This window comes from Salarias fasciatus, chromosome 15 (assembly GCF_902148845.1).
Source record: "Salarias fasciatus chromosome 15, fSalaFa1.1, whole genome shotgun sequence".
Taxonomy (NCBI): domain Eukaryota; kingdom Metazoa; phylum Chordata; class Actinopteri; order Blenniiformes; family Blenniidae; genus Salarias; species Salarias fasciatus.
Genome location: NC_043759.1, coordinates 9,890,027 through 9,914,436, shown reverse-complemented (window position 1 = coordinate 9,914,436; position 24,410 = coordinate 9,890,027). Strand labels below are relative to the sequence as shown.

The 24,410-nt window shown below is 42.4% G+C and overlaps 1 protein-coding gene across 1 annotated transcript in view; it reads left to right on the top strand.

Annotated features, from left to right (window-relative positions):
- The window catches only part of nbas (NBAS subunit of NRZ tethering complex), a 161,240-nt gene that overhangs the window by 84,699 nt on the left and 52,131 nt on the right, over positions 1-24,410 (top strand). The window contains exons 42-46 of the mRNA XM_030109523.1: positions 6,412-6,635; positions 6,843-6,953; positions 15,570-15,820; positions 21,321-21,661; positions 23,303-23,527. Coding sequence (XP_029965383.1) covers positions 6,412-6,635; positions 6,843-6,953; positions 15,570-15,820; positions 21,321-21,661; positions 23,303-23,527 — 1,152 coding nt within the window. The remainder of the gene's footprint in view (positions 1-6,411; positions 6,636-6,842; positions 6,954-15,569; positions 15,821-21,320; positions 21,662-23,302; positions 23,528-24,410) is intronic.

Here is a 24,410-nt window from a genome sequence, read left to right as displayed (position 1 = left end):
CCCCACAGTCGGCTGAGCTCAACCTTATCTGCCATGCAGCTGGATTCTTGACAAATTGCAGGAAGTCATCGCGGAATAAACATGTAGCGTTCCTCTTCTCGTGGTTTCAAAACTCCAGTGGGCCTGTCGGAACAATTGATTTTGAAGAATGTTGCTGCTTAAAGGAGACATCCTTACACCTGTTCGCTGATTTATTTTCTCACATGCCGACCTGCTTGTGCAGTCCAGTGTCTCTCGGAGTCGTTCAGCGGTGCTGAACTCGCCGTCATGCAGAATCAAGAGGCTGTAATTTTATACCAGCCCGTTGGACCGCCGCTCTGCCTCAAGCAGATAACCGTACAAGATGCCTGCATAAAAAGCAGCGGTCGCATTCACAGTAGTTAGAAGCCTTGTCATTATTTTAAATCTAAATCTACAGTTCTTTGAAACACGGATGCATAACAGCACTAAATTATTAAAAGAACTCAAGGCAGTTTTTACTCTCGGTCTTTTTTTTTTGTTCTTGTTTACTGCAGTTTTAATAATGCATCTCACCAAAAGTAATAATAATTTCTCTCTGTTTGAAATGCACCTTTTAGGCAAGTTTTTATTCCCAAATTTGCTTTTCTTTCCCATTTCACTTTCCTGCTGTGCAATAAGTGTTTAGTGGACACCGTTTTAAAGGGCATGCAAAGCAAAATTCTAACCTTTTGCTTCTCATTGATACTGATTGCGTGCTGAGTATGTATTATTATATAATTACAATGGTTTTCAAAGTGCTTAGTTTTCATCTGATTCTTTCAAATTTCACATAAGAATTAACTGTTTCAGTCGCTGTATGGTTTTCATGACTTTGTCATATCAAGATATCTGATTTAAAAAGAAGTATAGATGAACTGAGTAATAATAAAGATGAGAATCACGATGTGAACGGTGGAGGGAGTCACATGATTACTGACATTTTTACCAGTGGTTTATAAAACGTGGCTCTGACACACATTGGTATCAACATATTCACATCCCGATGAGTTACTTTCTGAGGCAAAATCTTTGATCAAGGAAAGTTCCAGGAGCAACATGATTCAAATAATGTGCAGTTTCAGCTGTGGAGTGAAACATAACCAAAGTCTGAAATTGCATATTTGCAAAGATTAAAAAAAAAGGAAAAGAAAATACCATCCTTTTATTGATTTCATTAACTTTGTTTCCCTCAAAAAAAAAAAAATAATACGCACATTCTGTACATTTATTTGATTCAAACAATGACAAGATTTATTCTGGAGTATAATCCAGGCTTTAGTTACAAGTTGTGTGTTCATTTAAACTGTGATCTCGATGCTGTTAAATCCAGCTCCTTGTTCGTCTGAATCCATTCCCACACGGCTTCTTTGCCACCGCGCTGCCTCCATGTTGTTTGTGAAATCCAGGGAAAACACTTCTCTTGTATTTCTAAAATATTTATTTCACCACGTGAGGCTTGTTCGGCTGTCTTGTAACACTCGGCGAAGAGATCTTTTACAACGTGGAACTCGCTGCTCCTTGAAGAATCGGTTGACTTCCGCGATCTCTAATCGTTACTTTCCCATCTGATTATTGCTCCGAGGCATGACGGAGCGACTCCCACCGCGACACAGACGCTGGGTTTTCATTACTCCCCAGAGCACCATGAGCCCATTTCCACTCGTTGGGACTGGAAGTTTTCATTATGCTGGCTAAAGTGGTCATTTGCCAAATCGTGCTGCTCTTTACTGGAATTGTTCTGTTGCTGTTGTTTACAAGATACAGTGAAGTGGCGTGGGTTCGTGTAGCTATCGAGGTCTGCTTACCTGTTTTTTTTTTTTTTAATGTGTGGCTTTATCTTTCTGTGTGTGCGCGCGAGCGTGCGCGTGCGTGCGTGTTCCATAATTGAGGCTGCGGCAGCGATGTGCTGAGTAAAGCGATTGAGATCTCTTACTCAACCGTTTATCTTTGGCTGCAGTTGCCATTCTCTCACTTATTGAGTATTGATTAGTCACACTCATGATACACACACACAGGTGTTCACTTAAAGCACAACACGCACACACACACACACACACACACACACACACACACACACACACACAATAGAGTATATCATGCAGGGAGACTTTTCAGTTCTCTGCACGTCACATTATGACACTCAGTTTTAGAATAAAGGCCCAAACATCATTGTCAGGCGCTTTACTTTCAGTTTCTACTCTCAAATGGAGTGGGCGAACTGGAGACAATATTTCCACCGTTATTAAGCTCGTGAATTTGCTTTCTGATTCAACCAGAAAGCGACAGTAGACAAATAATTACGCGTTCAGGACTCCAAAATAAAATTCAGTGAAGACGTCGCTTCATAGAAAATGTGTTGCTTTGCAGCCTTAATAGCGCTGACATCGCCGGGTAAACCAGTCCTGTTTGGAGGCGTTTTCCATTGTCCCCAGTCCTCGCAGATGCTTTTCAGTTCACGGTGACGGCGTGATTGGAGCTGGCGCGCGCTGACCTTGGGAGAGCTGGACCAATGAGCCAACTCCCCGTCGGTGAATTGAGTGGAATAATGAGTTCAGCTGAATGACTTTCACATCTCTAAAAAGCACAACCAATCCACTGCCTTTTGCTGGGCTTTTTTTTTTTTTTTTTTTTTTTGTACAGATTGTTCACTTCTACAAATTGCACTCTTGTACCACCACCATTAACAGTCTCAATTTTACCCGTGGGAGCTCTGTAAAGCACGGTAAAGCCCTGTCACTGCAGAAGGGGACTTATTAAACAAATATGCAGTCTGAGCGCGCCGTTGCGGCTGACTGAGAATGTTTAAGACCAAGCCGTCACCAAACTGTTGATTAGATGCATAGATTAGTCAGCTTTAGGTTCCCCCTGCCCCTCATGCCGTCGTTTGGACAGCTTTGCGTCCTGCTCGGGACTCTCCTAATGCAGTGATTACTTTTGTTTCGACCGGCGTCTGTTTTCTTCCCTCCCTCCCGCATTATCACTAATTATGCGCACATACTGCATGCGGCATTCACAGGATAAGTGCTAATGAGGCCACTGACTGTATAGCCGGGTGTGAGCCATTACATAAATACAACTCATTAAGATCATTACAAGGTTCCTCCCTGGAGATGGAAGGCCCTGGCCTGACCACACGGGGAGACGGAATGGGTGGAATTGGATTAATTTGAGCATATATACTGGGTGTTTATGATGCGCTGGAATATGTTTGTTTCTTATTCCAGAGTTTGTGAAGCTGTGATAATGATCTGTATTAAATTTTAACCGCCTCAACCCCGATTGGGGGATATTCTTAAGCCATTGTTTTTGACCGCGAGAGCCGTGTAGTGAATTTAGATGAGGGCTTAATTAATTACCCCGTTGGACTTCTGAAGCTGTAGGAATGTTTCATATTTAACCCACATTACTGATGAGACCAACGTGTGATAATGTGTCAGTTCGGTCATTTAGGATGTGGTTTGATTCCCACTTAAAATCAAGTGTTACAACACACATGATAGAGCGTCCTAAGCATAGGTTCAGATGTTTGAGTGCATTTCGGTTTGGCTAAACATGAGATTATTTAGCTTCAGTGTCGTACCTTGTCCAGTGAAGACCTAACGCTGTGAAGTGATCTGCTTTGTAGCTGGCGTGCTAAATGTTTTTTTTTCTATATTAAAGTAGCACATAATGTCAACATATGCAGCGAAAACAGAGGGTCATTTTACACTTTATCATTTATTATTAATTTTTCATCAAAATGGCAAAAAGGAAACTCCAAGAGTCGACGTCATCATATAGGCAGATTGAGAAGCAAGCAAATGGATTTTTATGGGTTTATTAGGACTAAAAATGACGACAAAGGCACGGCTGAAGAGATTTTAGAGTAACAGACTTTTTAAAAGCGTTAATTTTTTTTACATTGTTACTGGTTTAGAAGCATCACAGTAATGGACGAGCTGAAAGGGAGTCGAGAGAACCGGCTTCCTCCCAGCTGTGCAACATCACACACTATCTCCTTCAATTCTGTACATCTTATATATTCTTCTTTTAGAAAAAGGACTACACAAGGCTTTTTAAGATGTTTTGAAATACAACTGGCACGTGTTCAAGCAAGGAGGCACGTCTTATTTTGGTCCCTTTGAATGCAAATGTAAAGAAAAAAAAAAGATTTATATTCAAATAACGAAGGCTTTGGAGAAATGCGAGGTCAGAGGTGTAATCCTGACAGTCGACAGTATTAATAAGGAATGGCAGGAAGAGATTATGTACAGAGTATTTCATCATGAAAGCCACGGTGTTCTTCAAACAGCAGTCAGTCCACCGCAGTTTCAGACTCTCCCTGCTTTGCGTGTCCTGTTTGTTTCATTCTTATGTGGAAATAGTTTTCAGGACAGTTCCAGCTGTAACATGCTTGCCCCCCTTTTCTAAACTCTGCTCCTCACTTCTCCTTCATGCCCGATTTTTGAACTGTGAATCAGCCTTCCTCACTTCCACTAAGGCCACGTCTGAAAGACACACGCATGTGCACGTGCACGCCGAGACAGGAAGAGACACCCAGGCAAGGCAGACGCGCACCTCCTTTTCTCAAGCTCACACATTTCCAGCAGCCATAATTACATCGTGCAAATAAGATCAACAGCTAAAGCTTCTCATCCTGCTGGGCGACACCCTCTAAGGTGGCAAAACCAAAGTCAGGAGCTCGTATAATTAGAACCGAGGTGATGAAAACGATGCAGCATTCGCCCAATCCTTTATTTCTGTGGAGCGATTTCGATCACCAACGTGTTCTTGCTATTTTACTCAACATAAGCGTGAACCGCAGGTCTCCATACATTCACCTGTAATGTTTTGACACGTGGGGAGGAAGCTGTGAATGGAATTGCCTGCACGGCTGTCCATTTTCATGCCTTCATGAGAGGAAAAACTATCCAAGTAATACCAGCGGTCTCATACGACCTTGTCTTTCTTTACACTTTTTTTTTTTTTTTTTTTTTTTTTTTTAAATTGCCGCAATTTTGAAAATGGCCTCATTAATTCATCACAACAGAGCAGAAAAAAGACCAGGAAGGTTTTAGATGAAACACTGTTTAAGGTGTTTGAAGCTCGCTGTGTGGCGTGGTGTAATAATATGTTCCGCGATCACGCCTCAGTTTATCCGACGTGCCACCGCTCAAGGTAACAGCTCCATTTGAAGGCAGGTTACAGTTTAAATGGATAAATGTTGAAGGTGAACCTGTGGTTTCCTGTGTGGAGATTATTATGTTTATTTCATTGTTTGGATAATGTGCCAGGTAGGCATATGTTTTTACTTGCTGGTTTTCCTAAGAAAAACTCAGCTGCACAAGTGGACAAGAAAAGCAGAGACATATTCCACTTGATTTATAGTCTCTGCATTCGCTGCTTGTTTGCTTCACCGCTGAATTCTTATTACTTTGTCATAATGTACTTAATCTTCTTAATCCGGCTATTTATCTGATTTGTTTGTACTGTTTAAACCACTGTAAACCCCCTCAGGCCTTTGGGAAATGGCCTTTTAATCATCTTTGAAGTTAGAACAAAAATCCATGATGAGGCTTTGTTTGATAACTGTGAATTGTGGATTTGTACTGTTTTTTTTTACGTTTTTTGCTCATTTTTTTTTATTCATCATTAGGATTTTTATATTTCTTTCATTGCTCAGCATATACAACTGCCATATTCAACTATTTTGTTGTGTATTGTGTGAATACTTGAGCATTTTAATCTTGGAATTTTCCGACTGTTTTGACCTTTTTACATATTTCAACTTTTTTTAACAAAGAATTTATCTTAAAATGCTTTTAAACCTTAACAAATTCAAGCCAGTCAACTTTTCCAGCACTTTTCACATCTTTTAAGCTTTTTAAAGTATTTAAACATGTTTCTGTTTTAACATGGAAGTGAATGGGAAAACCCTTCAACCTTGAACTGCTGCTGCTTTCTGTTACTAAAGAGTAATTTAGTTTAAAGAGTACTAAAGTTTAAAAAAAAAGAAAACCTCGATAAATCCATCAGAACATTTGTAATTTTCTTCGTTACAGCTTACTTCTGTCACCTATATTTAATATTAACGGCAGTTACAGTCTCCCGTCGATGCATTTCTCAATCTGGACATTCTTGAATGTGGCAATTTTCATTTCACTAAGTGTTTGTGTTTTGGGTTTCAAAAGAACAAATTAATAAATTGGCCAATACTTTAAACATGCGGTTTAATTACTACACTAAGTACCCTGCTGAAATATATGAGTGGAGCAAATCTGAAAGCCAGTGAGCTGGCAGCGGTTTGAAATGCTTTTACTCCTCAAATCAGTAGCCAACATGTTTATTCCCCCACATCAGAGCTTTTTTAATGTGTAAACATGAGATTCATCCCTTTTTCTTTTTTTTTCTTTTTTTTTTTTTTTTCAATAGGCTGACCCAAAGGAGCTGATCCGATTGGTTACACAGCACGTGTCCTCGTACTCCGATTGGCCGGAGGAGCTGCAGAAGATGATCGGTCAGCTGCACGTGTACAACGAGCGTCTGACCGACTTCACCCAGGCCCAGGTGTTGCAGGGGTTGGGCCGCGGCGTGGACGTCCAGCGGTTCAGCTCCGACCCGGAGTACAAGAAGGAGACCATCCTCGGTCTGACAGAGTGAGTGTGTGTGTGAGTGTGTGTCTGAAGAATCCACTTCTTCAGCTCAGTGATGAATTTAAGGGCATGATTGGGTTTGACTGAGAAAAGTGTTTCATCTGGTTTTTCAACCACATTTGGATTTGAGCCAGAGTTACTTCTCTATTTCATATAATGACGTTTAATGTTGCTTTTTTTTTTCTTTTTTCTTTTTTCCTGTTCTTGCAGGACATTGGATGACAGTGTGTACGGGATCGCCCTGTCTCTGGCAAAGCGCTACAGCGTTCCTCTGTGGAAGGTCTACATGACTCACCTCGAGTTCCTCTTCACTGATAGCGGGTACACACACACACACACACACACACACACACACACACACACACACACACACACACACACACACACACACTCATAGTATGCCTTAGGTAATTTGTTCCATGTTTACAAGTTCAATCGCGTATTTTCTCTCCATATTCTGAAATGTTCCTTTTTTTTAATGTGTAGATTTACACCTGAATTTCTTTATTTGTGCAGAAAGAGGAACTTTGCTCATTTGTTAATTTCTTAGGGATGTAAAAGGTGAAAAACTCTCACCACTGTTTCTTGTCTACACAAAGAGCACTCCTGTAACACCTCAGTGTGTGTGTGTGCGTGTGCGTGTGTTAAGAATGTGAGTGTCAGAGAGTATTTCCATAATTTATTTGCTCCCTGACTTCATAGCCGGGTATCTGACTAGCTCTGCACCTTTCCTTGTTTTAATAAAAAAGCCTTTTCAGCAGAGTAAACCTGGGTGTGTGTGCACAAACGTGTGCACGAGTGCATGTGCGCGTGTGTTTGTGTGCGTACGCGCATGCGCACACGATAAATATCTGCCTGTCGCATTCTGATATAAGGAAATGGTTTATGGACTCCACTTAACGATAAATTACAACCTATACCCTCCTAAAACCCCACTCCGGCTACTTGCGAGTGTGTGTGTGTGAGTGTGTGTGTGCGTGCCTTTAAACCAAAATCTTGAGATCATGACAAATGCGTGAAGAATATTCATGCTATAATCTCGACTGGAACCATCTGCACTATGCGTATTGATTTAACGGATGGATGGACGCAGGGAACGATATAAATAGAGCAGACGGGAGATTTAAAGGGAAAGACGTATGCAGACAGCAGCAGGGGTGCAAAATGGAATTTAGACTTTTATTGATCCCTTTAGGAAAATAAATCATCTGCATTCAAGGCTTGCTATACCTCTTAAGTAGCAGCAGGCGGTTGCAGGGCAGAGCACTCGGGTCAAGCTCTGCGTTTCAGGCCAGTATTTACATTAAACTGATGGGTCTCGACGGGTCACCACTATCTTATTGACTATGATTTACCCGTCTCATTGTTGGTCATTACACTTCAGGAGACACACTGCAGAGTCTAGTGCGATCCAGTGTTGTAGCGCCATCATAAAATGTGCTCATATGATCATAATGCTGTTCAGTTTTTATTGAGATGACTTTTATTTCCATCAGTGTCAGCCAGTGGGCTTTAAAATGGAAAGTGTTTGTGTGATTCTGTCCTGGTGTCTGGTAACGTGACGGATCAGAATAGATCAGGTAAGTTCAATCAATTTGGGGCTTCAGTTAGGATTGCTGTAGGCAGCTGAACCAGCTGGACTTCAGTTCTGCTTTATACGAAAATTCATCAATTGATCGCAATCAATTAATTGCACATGTTTTAGGGGGGAGTTGATAGTCATCACATTTTTCTTTCTACATCATGTTTTTCTGTTTTGTATTACAGATGTATTTTTCAGTCTCTTTGAAAAGTTTAAGGGATGATTTTCTGGTGTATGTTCCAGTATTTGTTTTTATTAATGCAGTCCAAAGATGGTCGCCTCCAGAACTTTGAGCCGAACAAACAAAAAAAGGCAGTTTGCTGCTGTTTGCTGACTGTGAGACCCGTTTCCAAACGTTTGAAAAATTTAACATTTTTGTCCAAAACCCCACAAAATTTGAATTTGCTGTTAGCATTTTTATTGTGCTTCTGTGAGCAAGTTAACGCCGACAGCCCTGATAAATTATAAATTGATCTCATAATTTACTGCAGCTTATTACATGGTTTTAACAAGCAACGGAACCTCTCTGCATTTCGGCGGGCGATGGTAATTTAACTTTTATTCCCCGAACACAAAACAAACAGTTGGCTTCACCTCAGGATTCACTGAATAAGTATTTTGATCACAGCGTCTTCATAAAAACTTAACAGTACGCACGGATACCACAAGTTTGTTGGGTAACAGCGTCATGGACCAGTTGTTCTTTTCCACCCTCATTTGTCTCAAAACCCAGTGTAATAACCTTCACATGGTGAAATGAAATAACCGACATGCACGCAAAGCTCAGACTAATGTAAACATTCCAATTAGATCCTGATCGGAGAGATTACCCCACCTCATCCGATCCAGTCGATATTTCAACCTGATACGACTGATCTAATCTGTGAGAAGAGTTTACATGAAGTGACTTAATGAGATTGACATTTATCAAATTGCATCTGTTTAGACTGGGATTTGAAGAGGTTAAATGTATTCTGGTCTTCTCACACTGATTTGAACAGTAAAGCAAAAGGAGTAACTACCTTTGCAAAACAGTTGACATGAGATTTGTTTCTCCCCCACAGAGATATAAAGTTTGCTGTTTTAGGGAAGGGAATCTTTTATTGATGGCCGATGTAAGAAAGAATATAAAAGCAGAGTAAATGCTTGCAGGAATGTGAACAGATAGATGGAGAAAGAGGAGATGGATGATCGAGTCTGAGCGTCCCTGAGAGTTATATTAATCCACAAGAAGCACTTTTACGGAATCAATGCACCACCTAACACTGCCGTCACCCTCTGTTCATGTAAACCGTCATGGATACACACAAAGACCTTTTAGAGATTTAACCTATTATTGATAATGTAATGACAGCTTTTAAACCATCGTAACGACTTTTCCCAAAAGTCAGGACGAACATATATAGAGTCACACACTTAGATTCACATTCACAGGCAGTGTATAATCACCACTAAACCGCATATACATTTTTAGGACTGTGGGAACGACCAGCAACCACCAACAAAAACCACCTCCACAACGACCACAATCTCTACAACCACCAACAGCAATCACCATCACCATAACCACAACCATCTCAATCATCACTGCAGCTACAACCCCCACTTTCAAAGACAGACATCAAAACAAACAAAGTAAATAAAAAAAGTAGAAGTAAATGGAGAAAATCCAGTTACGCAAAGAAAAACTTGCAGATTCCCCACAGGCTGACCCGTGAGGCCAGTGAGACTGGAACTGGAGTCAGTCTCACTGAGAGTAATAACCTCTACTTACCCTTCAGCTCACTCAGAAAGACTTGGCCTTTGATTTTTTTTTTAACACTTAATTAAGGCAGACTTTCACCAACATATCACATTTTTATCATTTATCACCTAATGTCACCCCTACCAGCTTGAGTTGCCTGATTAATTTTAGGCTTTCATGTTTATTATATTCAGTTGATTATATAAGGTTTCGCTAAACGAGGCTGATCCAGACAAACGGCTGACGTTTCCAACAACAACACCATGCCGGCTCCCACCTGCTGCCAGCAGTTTCTCAATGCTTGCGCTGATTTTTCTTCACTGTCATTCCGTGATGACAAATAAAGAGTCTTTTGTGGCGCCTTCCCTTCTGACTAATCCCTGGCCAAGACGTGTTTTGCTGAGAGCCTAATGAGGAATCCTCGGAGACCGAGAGGACGACTCTAAATTTCTGCAGCCACTCTTTCCAGCGGCACATCTGCTGAACTCATCTGGCAAATTAAAGTTCAGATTTGAGCAGGGATTGGCTGCGTTCCAGTGTCTTCCTAACTGTACAGCCCCTACAGTGCCAAAGTGATGTGACTCTGTGTTTCCCACAGAATTAATTCTATTTCTGCTGATGTCTTGGGGGCGGGGGAGCATGCAGCAGGAGGCACACATACGGTTTCCAAAATGAAATATTAAATAGCCCTGTATATGAGGTGCTGCAAATATTTGAAATGCCAAGCGTCTTGTGGACAAATAAATATGTAATAACCCGACTACATTTCTACTACATTTTCTTCATGTTGTGTGAAACAAAACAAAACAAGAAGTCTTGGATTTCTTTTTTTTTTCTCCTTCCAGTTGGTTGCTGTCCTCCTCCTTCTCTCGTACTCCTCTCGCCTTATTATCTGCAGCTATCCTTTAGCTTCACGCTGCTTCAGCTGCCACCGCAGCGCTGAGACGTCTGGAAATATTTAAAACAAATTAATTGGCCAGCGAGCATCAGAAGACTCCGTGGCACATACCGCCGCTGCAGATGATTCAGTTGCTGTGCAGGATGCTCTCGTTTCCACCTTGACTGAAGAGGAAAACATTCAGAGTTGCAAAATAGATTTTAAAAAATCCTTTTGCAATGGCAGTTTTGATTTTTCAATTGCACCATAAACTGATCTTGGAAATTCGGCTTTATCCTCACAAGCGAGGCTTGTTGCGTAGTTGGTTATAACATTAAGATTTCGCCCTAACTTGTTGATTGCACGTGGCTGTAATTGTTGAGGAAGCCCCCATTAATCTGTTGAGGAATTAGCCAGCTGTCTTTTCTCAATGAAGACAATCTGTCCCTCTCTCCCGTCTTCTTGTTTTGTTTCAGGGCGCACAGATGGAGGGGCTTTTCACCCACAGGTCTGTGTGCATGGGGGGAAAGAGGGGCCGAGGCTTACAGTGCATTAAAACCCCTCCCTATCTGGAACGGTGGGGCTTCAGGAGATCAATGCCTTGAACTCAATATTGATACTTGGCGGCACCCACAACTTAATTAGTGTATAGGGAACATTTAATGAACTCGATAGGGAACAAAATAAATGTGACTGAAAAAACAGACCCACCTGTTCAACAAGTATAAATAAAGCCAATGAGCCTCTAAAGCTGCGTGGCTTTAAACCCTGAAAAATAGAAAAAATCTGGATTCATCATTAAAAAAACACACTTTAAGTAGTTTCTCTCTCTCTCTCTCTCTCTCTCTCTCTCTCTCCTCTCTCTCTCTCTCTCTCTCTCTCCTCTCCCTCTCCCTCTCCCTCTCTCTCTCTCTCTCTCTCTCTCTCTCTCTCTCTCTCTCTCTCTCTCTCTCTCTCTCTCTCTCTCTCCCTCGCTTTGATTCCTGCAACACCAGAATCCAGTTATCTGGTCATGACGATAACGTAACTGAGTCACCCTCCTTCTTTAACGTTCACCTCATGTCAATTCCTTCTACTTCCTGCTTTTAACAGCAGCCTCTCATCACCTCAGCCTTCTGGAGTCCTGGCAGAATGCAAATTATGTCAGTAAAACATTGTGACAATTCTTCACTTCGATTGGTCTTGAATTTTCACTTTCGCAGCCTGTTTTTGTTTGGTGGATTTGCATGAAGTAGATTGTGTACGTTCTGTTGCTATTTGATTTTAAATTTTGCATACATGCCTCTTAAATCTTCCCCAAGAAAGTTACCATGTTTTATAATCCAAATTATCTAACTGAAATGGGTTCATGAAGACATTAAAGAAATATGTGCGTGACACATTTAAATAGATGGTACTCATTTATTATGTGTCAAATTAGTGTAAGTGTTGGCAAAACATGATTGTTCCGCTGTAATTTCATGGACAGTGATATCTTGTCGATTGGAAAGGCCCTCATTACATATATATATATATATATATATATATATATATATATATATGTATTTATAATATTTCAGGCCTTAGGTGAATAATAACTGCAATCCGATTTGAGACAGAACTTTATCGTGCAAGTCATTCTACATTTGCATTGCATTATGCATGTATGCGGCTCTAGTTTAAACGTCTTTAAGCAAAGATGCAATGGGGGGAAAAGAAAGGCACATTTGCTCCCGCTCCAGCATGGGGAGGTTGCTAACAGTGCCCCTTCAAGCTGACTATCTGCAGTGCATTATATGATCATCTGCAGCCGTTTGCTGTTGATTTCATGGCCGCGGACTCTGCAGGGTGTGCAGCCTGGAGCGTGATCATGACCTGGAGCATGACCGCTGGCACGCTTCCTGCCGTCACGAGGGGGGGAGAAGCCGAGGGAGCATGACCAGGACCGTGCGACCGTTCGGTTTAGGAACCTCAGTCGTGGAATAACTGCAAACCTGACTGAACTGACACGACAGACATCGTATTTAGAGAGAGCGTTTTTTACTACTCTTCATTAGTTGTTTTTAATCCTGCATTGACATTTGCAAACATTTAATTTTCTGTGAGACCCCATCATTTTTTTTTTTTTTTTTTTTTTTTCATTTCTTTATTTATTTGTTTGGTAATTGTGTTCACACAAAATACCTGCCAAAGCTCTGGGCTCACCTCGTGGGTAATGTTATCAGCAAAACGTTAATATAACGAGCTAAACAATTCAATGTGCCATTTAGCTCAGAGCAAGTTTTGACAGAGTCGCCAGTGTAGATTTAATTTAGCCTCCTTTCACAGTGAATCTGAATGTGGTTTTAATAACTTAATGAATTACTCGGTTGTGTGTCCAGAATGTGAATCTAATAATATCATGCACACAATTAAATGGTCGTTTGTGCATGCAGTCATGTGTGTGTTTAGATGTAGTTGCATGAAATAAAACATGATTGTTGCAGAAACAGTAAGAAAATCAAGCAGCTGTGGGTGAAAATTATATGTATAACCAGTGCAAATCAAACTTAAGGAGGGAGTAAGACTTGCAAAGATTTTTCGTCTGTTTTCTATTCCTAATGCATTTTTATGAGTTGTTTGTACCATGTACTTTATGAATGTTTCCAAGGGGTCTTGTGTCTGGTTGCAGATGGCGTATTAGGAATTGGCATTGATCCGTTGCTTGGAAGAACATAAGCGTATTGCTTCTATGATTCAGCCGTGTCTCATCTTAAAAGGAAGTTTCATTTGGCATTGTCCCGCACAGAACTCCAAGGTATAAAAAAAATGTTCTTCAACCCCCTGCTGGACAGTAATTTGTAAACAAATTAGAAGCACAGATTGCATAAATTCAAACAATGACGTGGTATAATCATCGCCGAGCCGCCAAGGCCTCCCCACGGTTTAATTCTGTCTATGTGATTACCACTTCAATTAAATATGCTTCTGAATTTAAGGGTATTATCTGGCTATTTTTGTTTGGACGTGCCGGATAAGGACAACAAACAAAATTTTGTAATGGAGACAGTGGGGGAAAAAAGCAGGGCTTGAGGGAGGAGAGGACGAAATCTGATACAAGGCTTTTGAAATCTGTGTTGCTCATGATACAAACCCAACGTGGGTAGTGGGAGATCTTACTGCCTGCAGCGAGAAATTCCAGCCAGGCTTAACCTGTGTTTGAAAGAGGAGTTTTAAAAGCAGAACGAAACGATGCGACAATAAGAGTATTGTGCTGAGGAAAAAACAAAACAGGCCTCCAAACACATTTGCTCATTTGAAAGAATCATCAGACATGAGATGACAGAGGAACCCAGCATGGGAACTGGGCATGGCTATTTGAATTTCTGATTTCCCAAAGAAAACCCTCATAACACCCTTCAAGCCATCCTACCTGGGCAGGTATTTGATTCTGCTGCTATTGTTCTGCTGCCTCGGTGCTTTCAGTCACTTTGCAGCTAATGCGATTACAGTGAAACATCAGACTTTGATTGGGCTGACAGGCCGCTTTGCGTGCGTGTCTCTGTGCGTTTGCACTCCGCGACGAGAAGAGGGGAAAAGCAAGAGTCTTCACTTCGAGTTAGCCGTTCTGTTGACTGCAGCCTTATTAGAGCCCCTGTTGTGAGAATGATTAGTGTTATTTACATTATCGAGCTTATTGTCAGCCGCCGCCGCCGCTCTCTATATTTTTTTCATTAGCGAAAGCCTCCCAGCTAGCTGTGATGGAAAGCCCAGAGGAAGCATTGTCCTCTTTGATGTTGTCCCATCCTGACAGATAAACAGACTTCCACTCACACGAACACACTCCCAGACAGCCTCGGATTGCTCAGAGCCCCTCGGTGGCTGCCAGCAGCTCGCTTGACTTCGCCTTTTGCCTTCTCGTTCTTTGTGTCTCTCCTTGTATAACTTTTGTTTGTGGCTCTCGAAGGATTGTTCGCCCTTCTTCTCTCTGGTGTTTTGCTTGTATTCTTTTTTGCCTTTCTCCCCTCTCCCCCCCCCCCCATTGTTCGGTACACCTGCTGCTGTTGACTTTTAGCTCTGTGCCAAAACATGTTTCAGCAAAGCAGTGCACAAGTCGTGCGCATCCCGAACAAATCACTGAATAGTTTTTTCCACATAGATTTTTTTTTTTACGCTCTCTGAACTCAGCATTTCCTCCCCTCACGTTCACCGCCTTACTTCCTCGCTATCTCTCTGCTCACTTTATTTCCTTTTTACTCAGTCTTTTTTTTTTTTAGTGTGTCAGAGCAAAAGAAGTTCTTGAGCGTGTTCACAGTAGTAATCTGAGGAATCCTCATCTGGTTTTTGTGGGACTGGATCTTTGGTGATAAGCCTGCGGATCGCCATGCTGCTGTTTTCACAAATTACTTTGCAACCAAATAGTCTCCAGTCTTGATTGTCTTCCTTCTTTGATTTTGTGTTGATGAATTTTGGGTTGTCGCCGTTTTTTTGTTTTCTTATCTTTGTCGGACACGATGGCGTTGAACATTTCAGATCTTTTTGTTGTGGTTTGATTGTCCTCTTTTCTTCCTCCAACAAAAAGCCATTTCTCATATAACTTTGTTTTTACATCCTGTCTACCTTCACAAACATCATATGTTTACAACAACTCACTGTTGAGTTTTTCCTGGAGTATTGTGGCTTGTTTTCTTTATATTTAATTACTTGCAGTTGTTGCTATAAATGTATTCTTTTTCTTTTCTTTTTTTTTTTTTTCTCCCTCTCTACTTTTTCCAGCCTCTCCACGAAGGACATTGAGACCCGGAGCGAATCTCTTCGCCTGTTTGGGACTCTGAAGTGTGACCCTCAGTCCTTTTACAGCCACATGACCAAGTACGTCCTTCCCACTGTGGAGGGAACCGACCTCGGCCGCCTGCTCTATTACTACACCTTGCTGGACGCCGCGAGCTGCGAGCCCTACGTCAGCACCACCATCAAACCAGAGTCGCATGTCAAACTCCTCAAGAAGCTCCGAGCTGTCGCCAACGGTGAGAAATTTGTGTTTGTTTGCTGTAATTTAGATGCCAGACGTAATACGTTTTCTGCTGATAACACGTCATTTTGCAGTGGATCAAATGTGAAAAGAGGGACGTAAAACATTTCAGAGGATTCAGTTAGAGTTCTGAGGTATTTAACAAGGTTCAGAGCTTTCAAAGTCTCTCAATGAACTGCCTAAAAATGTTGAATGAAGATTAAAGACGAACCATACAAATGACAAAATTTAAAATACTGCTGGAAGCCTATATTTATATCTATCTATTTATATCATTTGTATGAAAAATAGTGGGTATTTGTAATATACAGTATGAACAACATAATTTGCTTCTCTTGACAACAAGTGAACAGTTTAAAGAAAACATGTCTAAATAGTAATACATATTAACAGTAACCTCACTGGGAGGTGAAGGGTTAATGCATTTTCTGTTATTGGCAGAGTTTCAGCCTCAAGCCTTTATTGTCAGGAAGTCAAGTCCAGTGTTGAGGACTTGGAACATAATCCAACTTGACATGACTGATAGCTCAGACGCTGACAACCCTTCTGGCCTTTGAGTCAGTGATCGTCATGTCTCAACAGCTTCAGCTGCATGCCAGGATGTTTCAGCGTGAGGAGCAGGTGAAAATGTTCCCGATGACAGTTACACATATTATCTCTCGTGTTCTTTGATCCTACACTGTTCGCCTATCTTTTATCATATAATATAACCGTTCTAAAATCAAAAAGTAGTGAGTTTAAGACATCGGAAGCTATAAACAGTTGCCAACACACTTGAATAAAAAGCCAGCCCAAGTGTGACTCCGTGGCTGAAGTGACAGTGTGGAGGTAAGTCGTCGTCTTGAGGGCACCGGGAGCGCGTGGCGGCGTGTCACCGGTTCAGCGCTCCGGGCTAAAGTGCTCAAACTTTGTTGTGTATGCGCAAAGGTGGTGTCACTTCTCGGGAAAGTTCAGGAAAGGTCAGCCGGGTGTCAGCTGTGTTTTCACGCCTCACTTCCTCCTTCTGCTCCTCATAGCAGCCCAGCTTTTACAGGTGACACTTGTCTCTGTTTAACACACATGCACAAATCACATACACACACCTCTGAGGCATCCAGAAACAGTTTCCCAAAAAAAAAAAAAGAAAAAAATCAACTTGAAGACGTGCTGCAACTTTTTGAGCAACACAATGTATCAACCGCTGACAGCAGATTTACTGATCATAATGTCAGTTTTCTTTCAAGAAGATCTTTGTGTTAATGGAGGTTTCTCTTTGCTCTGGATCGACATGGTTGATCGCAACAAAATGTAAAACTTCAAAGAAAAGCTCAGGCTTTAATTTGCATGAATTACTGAATCCTGTCGGCTCATGTCTAAGACGGGCTTCTGTAAAGGACAGGCCTTTAATTCCTTTCAAACAAAGCTCTTGCTTAGAAAAAAACGACGAATTGTATCAAAGTGATTATTTAAACCAGTATGAATGTCACTTGTATGAATTCCCTGGCTATCACCCAACATCAATTAGGAATCCGTCATTTCACTGAGCTCTGAGACGCAGCGCAGCACAACAGATGCCTGCTGCTGCTTTATTTAGAACTGAAGAAAGCTGAAGGTTACTGCTTTTATTTAATGTTTACTTACATCTGGGGCTTTATTGTAAGTGTTCACCAACGCAACAATATGTTAGAAAAAAAAAATCTAAGATCTGAAAAGAGCTGAAGATAAAATGAATAAACATCTCTTTAGACTCTTGTTATTTAGAATGTAAACATATGCAATTGACATTGAAGTATTGTGTGTTTCATTATATATTCTAGCCAATTTGCCTTCATTGTCTTCATTTTATGCCAATCTTTCAGCCATATTCTTTTCTTTTGTTACCCAGACTAAGCTCTCGCTGCTGCTGCATTTATCCCAGCAATGGAAGAGCGTAAGGGCAGTTAGGAAAAATGTAGAGTAACCAAACAAACATGTATATCTTTGGATTTAGGGAGGATGCTGAGCACTTGGGGAAAAGGTTTGAAACGGAGCAACCTCAGGTTCAGTGTCTTGACCAAAGAGTTAATCACACAAGAAGGAAGAGACAGGGGTCAAACAGGACGACCTGCCCTGCTACCTGGGCCTTAGTTGCGCTTACTGTACATGAGACACATTTATTTCACAATTTCACTTACAATGTATCCTGAGATGAGCTCTGGTGTGCAGGGAAATGGAGTCAATCCTAACTTATTATGTGTGAAGGAAGGTTTCATCCTGAACAGGTCACCAGGCCCTCACAGAGCAGATACAGAGAAATAGACAATCACACACTCAAATTCACCTCTGGATTTGCAATTTGAAGATAGCCATTAATGTCAAATGCATTTTTTGAGCTATCAATGGGCAGAGGAATACCTGGAGGAAGCACATGTGCAGGGACAACATGCAAACTCAACAATAGAAAGTCATTAAATCTTTCCTTGGAAGTAGAGGTGTCCCCGACTAAGAATTTCCATAGTCGAATCTGATTCGTCCGAATCTGCCAATAGTCGACTGATAGTCGAATCTATCATCTTGTTTGTTGTTTGGCGGAGCGAGGGGGGGGGGGGGGGGGGGGGGGGGGGGGGGGGGGTTGGTGAAGCGTGCCAACACGGGCGTCGCTGCAGCGCAGCACAGTGCAGAGCAGTGCTCACGGGGCGCCTATGCCTACAGTCGGGGCCCTCCCTGATTGCACTAATACAAAAAAATAAACAAAACAAAAAAAAAAAACAAAACAGCGCAGGCAGGTAAAACAACACTTTTTTTTTTCCTACACACTGACACACAGACTGGAACAAAGTGTCGGTAACTCTAAACATCAAACAAATGAACTATAGTTCAAATGACCAGAACCAACCCCACTTCTAACAAACGGGCTAAAGCATGTCATTTATTTATATCTAAAAGCTCTGCAGATAAGCTTACAGTTTTTGGCTAAACAATTTCTCACATTATCTGCTCAAATTAAATACGCTTAATTGCGCTGTGTCGGGTCCGTTTCGCAGCGCAACATCCATGCAAAAACAAACATTAAATTAAATAGAATTAGCCTTTTAGATAAATAAAATGATAATATAATAATAACCTAAAATATTACAATTAAACGAAATGAAACTCAGCATTAAAAATGAGAAATAAGTAACAGAACCGTCTTTTATTAGCCCAGTTATCTGGCTACTTACCCGTTTAAGGTGGAAAGCCATGTTGTTGTGAAGTGATATGAAAGGACACAACTTGCATTTGACATTTTTTTGGATCATCTTTGCCTTGTCTGAAGTTCTGTTTTTTTTTTCGACATTGTGAGCCTTTTAAAGTGAAGTCAAATCACCACCAAGATGCTGCTCTGTGACGGAGCTCTGCGCAAAATCGGATTGTGCCACTCACCATGGTGGTTCATCCACAAACAGTAAATAGATAGAATATTGAATAAAAGTACAAATAAATTTTTCCACAGTATATTTGATAGGCTAACATTTATATCAAATAGGCTTTATATCATGTTTATTTGGGAAAAAACAAGCAATTCTATGTAAAATCAGTCATTCAGCACCCCCATACAGCTGTAATGGAATGGTCCTCGTTTAATAATCACATTTTTTCGATGCTTCGACTGCGTGATTGGCAGTCGAATCAGGCCCCTTCGAACGAATAGTCAAATCGTCGACTATCTGAGGACACCCCTACTTGGAAGTGTTCACCACTTCACCTCTCTTCTCTGCAGCCACATGCTTCCACCACACACTGTGATCAGCTGCATACTCAGCAACCCACTTACATGATATAACAAATATGTTTGATAAGTAGTGCAATTTACTTGGTCCGATTCTCACTCTTTGCAATATAAAAAGTTTCATTGTTGGCAAATGTGGGTGTGAACATAAATGGCATCTTGTACAGGCTGTGATAAATAACCCTTGTCCTGTAAGCGTGATGTGAAGAAATGTAGACAGTCTTTGCATAACCATGTTTGGCTGCAGAGTTTGTTATTGCTCATATTTCTGAGGCAACTCAGACACTCCTTGTTAAAGGGATTTGATAAATGAGCGAGTGCGCAGCAGTTGTAACATCTATGCGCAATAATGCACAGAGCTGACTACAGTCTTACCAAGCAGAATGGATTATTTGTTTTGTAACATCTATTGACTCAGTTGCGCCGACATTTTAAACCTTTTTGTTCCACATCTGTCTGTTTCTCTCTCATTCAGTCACTTCCAGACACGTTGTTCATTCGCAGCCCACATGTGTGTGCGCGCACTGCGTTACCCGGTTGAGTCCCACAGGGGTTTGTCATGTCTGCAAGGCCAATAACGTTCCGCTCGAACAGTCCGAAGCAGACGCACAAACACTCATTTGCAGCCCTGTGCTGGAACATGCGAAGGAATACAACCAGATGTATGTAAGGAGGCATTCAGACCGTTTAGAGACAGGTGGTGTGTGTCCAATATTCATCACGGTTTTCGACGTGGTACCAGCTGACTGTCTGAGTGTGGTCTCCTGAGGAAGGGGGAGGAGATGCAGCCAGGAAAAGATGGAGGCAGGAGGTGGTGGGTGGGGCAGAGGAGAGAATAGGAATACATGTGTAAGTGCATGTAGCTCTTATCTTTGGTTTAAGTGTCCGTCTGGGCCTGTCTGGAAGTGTGTGCGCGCGTGTTCGTGCTCGACCTCCTCGGTGTGTGTGTGTGTGTGTGTGTGTGTGTGTGTGTGTGTGTGTGTGTGGTTCCCAGCATCGTTGACAGAGTCCTCCCCACAGGCAGACCAGTGTTAAATATTTAAAACCCAGACAGGACCACGGTGCTGCCACAGTAATGCGTCTGTCTGATAGCACTGGAGACCAAGCACACACACACACACACACTCGCACACGTGCTCGGAGAGCACTGCAGAGGCAGATATGATGCACGTCGACAGGTCCACAGTCAAACTGTACATGCTCGCATGCAGACGCAGACAGACAGCCCTGCTTTCACATACAGGTCACACGCAATCTTTGTTTTCCATATCAGCTTTTCACTCTCTTCTGAGCACTTCTCTTGATGCATTACTGTCATGTAATGGAATATTGAACATCCCCTGCATATCAAATCACAGAGCCGCATGGTTTTCCAACATGTAAATGTGGGAAAATTGCGTGCACTGTATACATCAAAGCAAATCCCTCCTGATAAAGTGTCACTGTCTGAACGATAAAGGCTTAGACTCTATTTGTTGTAATGCATCTCATGCAGTCCATAATGTGCCATGGTGAGTACACACACACACATACACACAGCTTCTGTGATATTGATATACATAAAAAAAAAAAAAAAGGTATTTCTACAGAAGAGACTGACGAGTTCCCCGTAGTCCCCAAAAATCCACTGATCTGTCTGCAAGATGTGCAAGGACACCAAGTCCTCCTTCTCATGTTTGGGCCAGATGAAGGCATTTTGCTGACACAGTGTTATTTCTCTGGAGCTGAAACTGGTGAACATGTCGATATATATCTTCATTGCTCGCAGGTTTGGACTACCGGCGGCTAACCGATGAGTCCTTGGATCCGCTGGCCACTCTCCAACCTGTTCTGACCAGCCAAAACGTGCTCTCCATCTCCAAACTCGCCAGTCGGCTGCCTGTGCCCGGCGGCGGAGGAGCGACCGTCTCTCCGAGTGCCGTCCACGCAGCGTGGCTGCAGAAGCTGTTTTGGAAAGGAGACCCCCAGCTAATGAAGAGGCCCCCTCAGAGCGACCAGGACTACCTGCACGCCTACGACACCTGCGCCAAGTACCTGGACAGGCTGGTCCCTGCTGACGCCGTCTGCTTTCTGGACAGCATCACCTTCTCCCCCGATGCAGCCAAAAATGTAAGCTGAATTTAGACCAAAGTGACCGTCCCCCCCCCTCCCCCCCTCTGAGTTACTTCATGCCAGACAGAAAAGAGGAAAAGTAGTGTAATACAGAACAGTGTGAAAGAGCCTCTATTTTCCATTACTGTCCGAGGGAGTCGGGCAGACAGTTTATAATTGCAGCACAGAAGATAGTTGGTTCCAGGCAGCCACCCAGGCAGGATTCGTGCAGTGTAAAGGGAGGGATTGTGGGGATTTTCAATCACTACATCAAACTGTCATATTCTTCGCTCCCCACCCTCCATTGTCTCGCCGGTCTTCTCGAAAGCCTCTGGCACAATTTTGGGAGCGTCAAAAAGCCCTCTCCTAATTTTAAATATATTATTCTGTTCACATTCACACTTGGTAGCCTCAAAGCACACACCAGTCATGATTTATAAAAGAAATTATGAAATTTCACAAGAAATGTCAGACGCATAATTACAGCACTTTGAAAAAAATGTCCCGCAGTCGACTTAAAGTGCCTCAGTGCGCCTTATCAATAGTCGCCCACTGTTCTTTTTTTTTCATACGGGCACCCTGCCAACACTGCTCTCCAGACCTTCCCTTTTCATTTTTTTTGTATTATGCCCCCTCTCTTTCTCCATAACTCCAAGAGAGCTAATTGATCCCTTTCTTCCTCTGAGCCAATTAAACTCCAATTCCCAGCAGGCACTGTTTTCTCCTCTGTGGTCTTTAGCATGCAGATTACCCCCGAGGGCACACATGCTCCCCCCAGCCCCACCCTCTTTCCTCGCCTTTCCTCTTTTCCCCCCATACTTTTCAAACCCTCAAAGGAAAATTCTTGACCCCCTGTGTGTCGATTGGGAATTCATTTGACCTTTCAGTCACCCGTTGCCCCCCCCCCCCCCCTTACCCCCACAGTGAATTGATCCATTTCCCAGAAGGCCAAGGGGGGAGATAGATGACAGGGAGTTATCACCCCACCGCCCCAAGTATCGATTGTAAATAACCTCTTTGTTTGGAGCATTCTCGAATTTCAGCCTCATTTCGAGCCGTGCGGAGGATCATTCTGACGCTAACTGTGCTTTTTAAAATCTGACTCCACAGCGGAAGGACTCGCGATTGCGTAATGACTCTTTAACCTGCAATGAAAAAATTGTGAGCTCGCTCTATTGGAATGATTATCCTGCTGTGGCAGAGAAAAAGAAAATCTCTCAGTTCGACTAAAGGTATCGCAGAGATAAAAATGCAGGACGGATGGCGTTCCCCGGAAGTGTGAAGTTGGACCGTTTCAATGTGTCTTTATGGTGTGAATCTGTGAGCAGGACTTGTCAGGGCGAGTGAGCCTCTCTGCGAGAGATCCTCCTGGTAGCCGAAGGCCCTCTCTTCGCTCCCTGAATGGCTAACCTGCTCTCACTGAATCAAATCAATTACTCCTGGCTGGCAGCTGTGATCCCTGTCACTCAGACGCACAGATGCCTTCAACATGCTAAGTTTGAAATTGATGTAAATAATTTCTCTCCTTTTTTTCTGCTTTTTTTTTTTTTTTTTTTTTTTACCTGATGTGACCCCAGCTCTTACGAAACTTTGAATTTCATAACCCTATTTCTAATCCTGCTCATTTTAATCCCTCCATCCTTACGTCTCTGTGTCCAGCTGAGCATCCCGACAAGGTTGGAAGTGATAAAGCGAGCCACCAAAGCCCTGCGCCAGCTCGGAGAGAAGAGCAGAAAGAGGGGAGGTGATGAGAGCGGGGCGCAGGAAGGGACGGGCCCAGCGGGAAAGACTTTTGATGAGGCTCTCGCGCACCTGCAGCAATCACAAGCCCACCTGGACACCCTGAGTCATGCCTTCATTCTGTCACTCAAAGACAGCCAGCAGGTAGACCCCATCTGCCCCACACTCCAGCCACTTTATTTCATTTGTGAGAAAGATAATTCCATTGTGAGACACACAGAGTTCAGTAAACTTCAATTATGTTTGATGTAAATGTGGACGGTTTAAAAGGAGTGAAGTTGTGTGAGATTGGTGACATATAGTGATTGTTACAGACACTCTCTGACAAATACACTCATATTAACACCTGCTTGTATTACTACTCAGGAAAAAAAACCTGCTCACATACAAGGAGAACATGCAAACTCGTTCAAGCGGACTCAAACCAGGAGTATTCCTGCTGTGAGGCGAAAGCTCTCTGTAGTTTCCTCCGAATCTAATATTTCAAAAACTAAATCTGGCACCATTTCCTGGAGGAACATAAAAAGTCACTATGAATTCTTGCACTACATAAAAGAACAGACTACTTAAGGAGTACGTGATTATTACTGCTGAAAGAGATGAATTATTCCTTTGACTGCAGCGGGTCGCTTTTCTCCCCGCTATCTACTAAAGCGCCGAGGTGATGGTGTGGTTGATTTTGGTGTTGGTTAACAGGAAAGTTGACCATGCAATCAGTCTCCTCATGACCTTTAGATTTACTGACTCACATCCTTCGACACACACACACAAACAAACACTCTTGATCACTCTCACCTTTAATTCCCTCGCCAGTTCATGAGGTCACCTTTATTTGGACATACAGATGGTGTCTGCACACACACACTTTCTTCTTGGTACCTGTTTTGGAGCGGTTCCGCTCGGCTGCGCTCCTCCCAGCCTCGCTGGGACCAGTCAAGGGTATATTAATGTAAATCTCCGGGTTGCTGTTTCAAATGAGCTCCGCTGCGCGAGCATGTATACAGTACATGCACCGTGCCGTATCTCA